Source organism: Mandrillus leucophaeus, unplaced genomic scaffold, assembly GCF_000951045.1.
Source record: "Mandrillus leucophaeus isolate KB7577 unplaced genomic scaffold, Mleu.le_1.0 Scaffold38, whole genome shotgun sequence".
NCBI lineage: Eukaryota > Metazoa > Chordata > Mammalia > Primates > Cercopithecidae > Mandrillus > Mandrillus leucophaeus.
This window is the reverse complement of record NW_012104031.1, coordinates 4693361-4699360: the sequence shown is the minus strand read 5'-3', so window position 1 is coordinate 4699360 and position 6000 is coordinate 4693361. Positions and strand designations below refer to the sequence as shown.

General features: G+C 46.2%; 1 protein-coding gene across 1 annotated transcript in view; it reads left to right on the top strand.

Annotated features, from left to right (window-relative positions):
- The first annotated feature begins 1941 nt into the window (after window positions 1–1941).
- The window catches only part of IPO9 (importin 9), a 60852-nt gene continuing 56793 nt past the window's right edge, over window positions 1942–6000 (top strand). The window contains exon 1 of the mRNA XM_011990542.1: window positions 1942–2148. Coding sequence (XP_011845932.1) covers window positions 1986–2148 — 163 coding nt within the window. The 5' untranslated portion in view covers window positions 1942–1985. The remainder of the gene's footprint in view (window positions 2149–6000) is intronic.

Genomic DNA, 6000 nt, shown 5'->3' with positions numbered 1-6000 from the left:
CAAAGCAAGACACCCCCCCGCCGCAACTCAAAAACAAATAAATAAATAAATAATTGAGAAAGCCTTCTGAAATAATCTTCTGATGAGATGACTTAATCCCTGATTGTTACCAGTCTAGCATCCACAGTCTTGGAAGTGACCTAGGAATTGGTAACTGGTTTCCTTTGCCATGTGAGAATGAATTCACTTGATAAGCGTTCCTGGGAACCATTTTGAAGGCACATAACCTGAACAGCTCACCAAAAGATACCTGTTTCTGTTTGCTCTAGACCCTCCCATTTCAATGACATTCTATCCTTTCTGCCACTACATGCTTGCCACTCTGCCCCGAATTTTTTTTTTAATTTTAATTTTTTTAATAGACAGAGTCTTTATATACTTGCCCAAACAGGAATGCAGTAGCTATTCACAGGCGTGATGACAACACACTCACACTACAGCCTGGAACTCCTGGGCTCAAGTGATCCTCCTGCCTTGGCTTACATCTTGCTTTTTTTTTCTTTTTTTCTGAGACAAGATGTCACTCTGTTGCCCAGGCTGGAGTGCAGTGGCACAATCACTGCTCACTGCAGCCTCCTCCTCCTGGGCTCAAGTGATCTTCCCAACTCCACCTCCCGAATAGCCGGGACTATAGGGCTCACGCCACCACACCTGGGCAATTTTTGTATTTTTTGTAGAGACGAAGTCTCGCTATATTGCCCAGGCTGTTCTGGAACTCCTGGGCTCAAGCAATCCTCCTGCCTCGGCCTCCCAAAGTGCTAGGATTAGAGGCGTGAGCCACTGCGCCTGGCCACATCCCGCATTTTTAACGCCTCTCTGGAGCGCTCATCCTCTCCACCTGCTCCACTATTTAGGGGCGGCTCTGCAACGTGGGCCATTTCCTACGACCAGCCGCTGACAACCGTATCGTCAAACTGCTCTTGTTCTCGCACGCTTAAATGTCCAGCCATAACTTCTCAGGGGAAAAAATGTATACGTTTTCAACAAATAGGATTCATTCTCACATAGTCACATACAGCACTCACTCTGGAGGAAACTCCCTTTCACATGCCTGTGTCTCCCCTGCCCAGCCACTTCCCAGCTTTTTTTTTTTTTTTTTTTTTTGAGACGGAGTTTCCACTCTGTTGCCCAGGCTGGAGTGCAGTGGCACAATCACTGCTCACTGCAGCCTCCTCCTCCTGGGCTCAAGTGATCTTCCCAACTCCACCTCCCGAATAGCCGGGACTATAGGGCTCACGCCACCACACCTGGGCAATTTTTGTATTTTTTGTAGAGACGAAGTCTCGCTATATTGCCCAGGCTGTTCTGGAACTCCTGGGCTCAAGCAATCCTCCTGCCTCGGCCTCCCAAAGTGCTGGGATTACAGGCTTGAGTCACCGCGCCCGGCCACACTTCCCAGCTTTGAGGTTGGGCTCATCTACGCTGGAAAACCAAGGAACTGGGCCGTTGTTTTCCCACTTCCACTTCCTAGTTTGCTTTAGTTTATTTTCCCCCCTCTTTGGATTCCTGAGGCTAAGATGAAGAGAGTTACTTAAGCCAACTTTTTTTCAGTGTTTGGAGGGAAAAGATTGCGGTTTAAAATAGGAGCTATTTGTGACCCAGACCCCTCTCCTTAAAGCCCTCTACATCCATTCCCATCCCGCCTCCTCTCTCCTAACACCTGAAAGATGCATGAATAGAAAGTCATATATCATGAACTTTATTCCAAATGAGATTTCTAACTTACTGTGCAACTTTAGGAAAGCCCCTTAACCTGTCTGGGGCTCAGTTTTCATGTAAATCCAGTGATCCTTGCAGAGAAAGGTGCAGTTCTCGTTCAGGCAGCAGGAGGCGCTGTCTCTGGAGGCTTAGATTCATTCCCCGCCCTCCGCCCGCTCCCGCCCGCCTCTGGTGCGCAGGCGCGGCTTCGCGGATTGGCCGCGCGCGGGGGCCGTCATTCGGTGGCGGGTCCCGGCCGCGGGGCTGGCGGGCTGAGGGGAGAAAAGATGGCGGCGGCGGCGGCAGCTGGTGCGGCCTCCGGGCTGCCGGGTCCAGTGGCACAAGGATTGAAGGAGGCGTTAGTGGATACGCTCACCGGGATCCTATCCCCAGTACAGGAGGTGCGGGCGGCTGCTGAAGAACAGATTAAGGTGCTGGAGGTGACGGAGGGTGAGTGAGGCGGGACCGTCACGAGGATGGCTCAGCCGCACAATCCGCTGACCGCAGCTCCGTACCGGCAGGGGACATGGGGAGCCTGAGCCAGTTGGAGATCTGGGCGCGGAGAAGTGGAGCAGGAAGCGAGAGGTTGATGTCGCTGGTGGTTGTGAAAGTCCCAGAGAGGAGAGGCGCGCCTGAAGGATAGGGTCGGGGGAGGTGGAGCCTGGGAGTGGGGGAGGGAGGGTGGGGACTTGAAAAGATAGATGGAGCCTAGAATCTGCAGGGAACGGAGATGGAGCTAGACTTGGTGCTGTTGGAGGAAGTAGCACGGTCGAGGAAATATTTTCTGAGTCTAGGACCAAGGTATTTTGCTGTTCTCTTCATCAGCTCGATTGTACTGGGATAAGAGTAGGGGGAGCTATTAGTAGAAGTGGTGAAGGGTAGGGCCTCGAGAAGGCGGCTATCAAAGCTTAATGTCATCAAACAAGTTTCTGCCCTTGAGTTATAAACCTAGCCGGTTGGTTGTACTCTTCATGTTTTCCCAGAAATTAAATGCATATGCGACTGCTTCACTGTCCTGACCGTACTTCCGTTTATTTTAAAAATAATTTGCCCTTATTAAATACCTTTGTGCATTTCTATTTGGAGGAACTGATCCTCCTTTGTTTTTGATTCTTTGTCTCCATCCTCTATTGTGTGCTTTAAAGTGATGGAGAAGAAAATAAACTGTTGGTTCGAGATTTCCTATCAATTTCCTGCCGAGTGAGCCTTTCACCAGGTCCAGTGTAGCTACCACAAAGAACAATTTAATCTGGAAACAGGAGGAAAAATCTTCTTGGTCTTTGTGTAAGAAATATATCTCGTCAGAGCTTCAGTGGAACTCCAAATCCTCAGAATCTCCCAACTCAGGAATATTTCCACCACCACTTAAATACCACGTCAGAGATATGGGAAATTGTCCCATCACTGACACCCATCACATTCAGAACCTTGAATTAATTCTCCTACTGGACGTATTTTTATTGAAAAGAATTTAGAACAAATCGCTCTTAAATTTAGTTTACATTCTCTCACAGTATGAAAGAGCTGTTGAAAACAAATTTTCTTCTATTGGAAATATGTTGAGATTTGGGATCTAACAGGCTAAGGACCATTTTGAAGGCCCAGTTGTAATTGTCATTGTGTTATAAAATATCAGATCTACAAGAGGAGAAACCACTGCTTAGGAGAAAGCTGTTTGAGAACCATGTGTAAACTAAAAGAGTTTTTATCGGCTTCTAAGTAACATTCCTTTATGCACATTAATGTCTGTCTCCTTTGAGTATGAGGAAGGAAGAGTGGCAAAGCAAAGGAACCTCATCACATTCAAGTTACCACCTGAATAAAACTGAGAGTCTGGTGCAAATTCATCCTAACTAAACCTTCCCTGAGTGGTACCCAGTACTCCCGGTGCTCCAAATACATGTCTGGCACCTTTGTATGAAAGGTGGACCTTGACTTGTATTTAAACTGTCTTACAGCAACTCTACTTTTGCTCTGATCTTTTCAACTTTAGCCAAATGCCATAGTCTCATCTAGGCAAAGTCAGTTATAAAGTTCTCGAGGTCTTTTTTGAAACTCTGATTCCTCGCTGTATTCATCTTTTTTTTTCCTTGAGACTGGGTCTTACTCTATCTTGTAGACTTTGGTGCAGTGATGCCATCATGGCAGCCTCAAACTTCTGGACTCAAGCGATCCTCCCACCTAGGCCTCCCAAAGTGCTGGGATTACAGGCCTGAGCCACCACACCTGGCTTTTTTTTTGAGCCTTCAAGGGAAAAATTAAATTTCAAAAGTACAGAATTTTGATCTAAGTCACTGATGAGAATTGATCGACCGACCCCCATAACTTACTGGTAATGTGTTGTTGGGCAGACTGTGAGAATGAAAAGTATGGAAAGACATTGATGCAGTGACCTGATATTGGTCGTCTAGTAATAAAGCATATGACTCAGGTTTTGGATGTGGTTAGAGAGTTGGATCAGTCTCTGGAGTTTAGTGCAGTGCTTTGGACCCTTTGGAGGCTGCTTGTGTCTTTTAAGTAGTGTGGCTCCTTATGTTTATCAAAAATACTATATAGAGATTTACCCACTTCTGTACCTGTTTTTAGGTGGAGAATAGTGGTCCATTCCTCAGATGCAGTCTGCTTTCTTCCTCTTGTGGCCTTTAACAAGTTATCTTTGACATTGGGTTCAGAGTACCTCCCACCTTACACTCTGTCTGAATCTCTCAGGTTTTTTCTGAACATGGTGCAATATAGTAGCTTCTTGTTCACCACCCTCAACCCATCTTTGCATGAAAACATAGCACCCAGCTTTCCAGCCGGGATTTAGCCAACTATCTGGCCCGATGAAACTGGCAGGACATTGTTCCTCCTATTAGAATGCCCTACAGAGCAAGATGAGCCATTCTTGCAAACAAATGGACAAACTGCTTTCCACTCCTTTGGTGTTGCTTCACATTTTAGTGTTTTTTGGTTTTGTTGTTGTTATTGTTTTGAGACGGAGTCTCACTCTGTCACCCAGGCTGGAGTGCAGTGGTGCAACCTCAGCTTACCACAACCTCCACCTCTTGGGTTCAAGCGATTCTCCTGCCTTAGCCTCCCAAGTAGCTGGGATTACAGGCGCTTGCCACCACGCTTGGCTGATTTTTGTATTTTTAGTAGAGACGAGGTTTCACCATGTTGGCCAGGCTCTCTCGAACTCCTGACCTCAGGTGATCCACCTGCCTCAGCCTCCCAAAGTGCTGGGATTACATCCGTGAGCCACTGTACCCAGCCCACATTTTAGTTTTATCCTAGTAGAAGGAACCTTTTTTCCGGTTCTAGGAAACAACTTTTTTTTTTCTTTGAGACAGCGTTTCACTCTGTGGCCCAGGCTGGAGTGCCGTGGCATGATCTCTGCTCACTATAACCTCTACCTCCCAGGGTCAAGCGATTCTCATGCCTCAGCCTCCCAAGTAGCTGGGATTACAGGCATGCACTACCATGCCTAGCTAATTTTTGTATTTTTAGTAGAGGCGGGGTTTAGCCATGTTGCCCAGGCTGGTCTTGAACTCTTGAGCTCAAGCAGTCTGCCCACCTCGGCCTCCCAAAGTGCTGAGATTACAGGCATGAACCAACCTGCCAGGCCGGAAACACTCTTAAGACTTGAAGTTAATGAGAAATGTGGGATTTGGTGTCTTTTGTGTTCTGGTAATCTTTTGATCCTTTTTTGGTTCCACGGGGCCCAGGATCAGGTGACAACCAGATTTAGTCCCTCTGTCTTCTCAAATAACCGCACTGTCTTTATGAGCTGTTTATTGGTCCATCTCATAGGAGACTGATCCCACATGGTCCTTAAGATTAACAGGTCTGTTCCCTTTGCCAAAAAGATTTGTTACCTTCCTTGGCTACTAGGTGATGATCCCTAGTCTTGAAGATTAAACAGAAGAATCTCTAATTTGTGGGGAAGGGGCACAGGTCAATTGTCAACTCCCTGTTAAAAGGACAGGCAAGAGAAGTTGACATGCTGTGACCAATTGTACTATGGATGAGATTTTAAGAAGCAGTTATCTTAGAAAATAAAGGGTGCTGGAGCCTAGAGTAGTCTTGATCATTTAGTGTACCAGCTGATATTTTCTGATAAATAAATTTCTGATAAATAAATAAATTAATTAATTATCACATTTTCCAGAATGGGCACCTGTTCTCTTAAGCCAAGGATGTGTGTGTATGTGAGAGATCCACTTGATTCATGTAGTGTGTCAATCTGAAAAGGATAAGAGGTAACTTCATCAGCCTGGTGTCCTGGAATGAATTTTTTTTTTTTTTTTTTTTTTTTTTGAG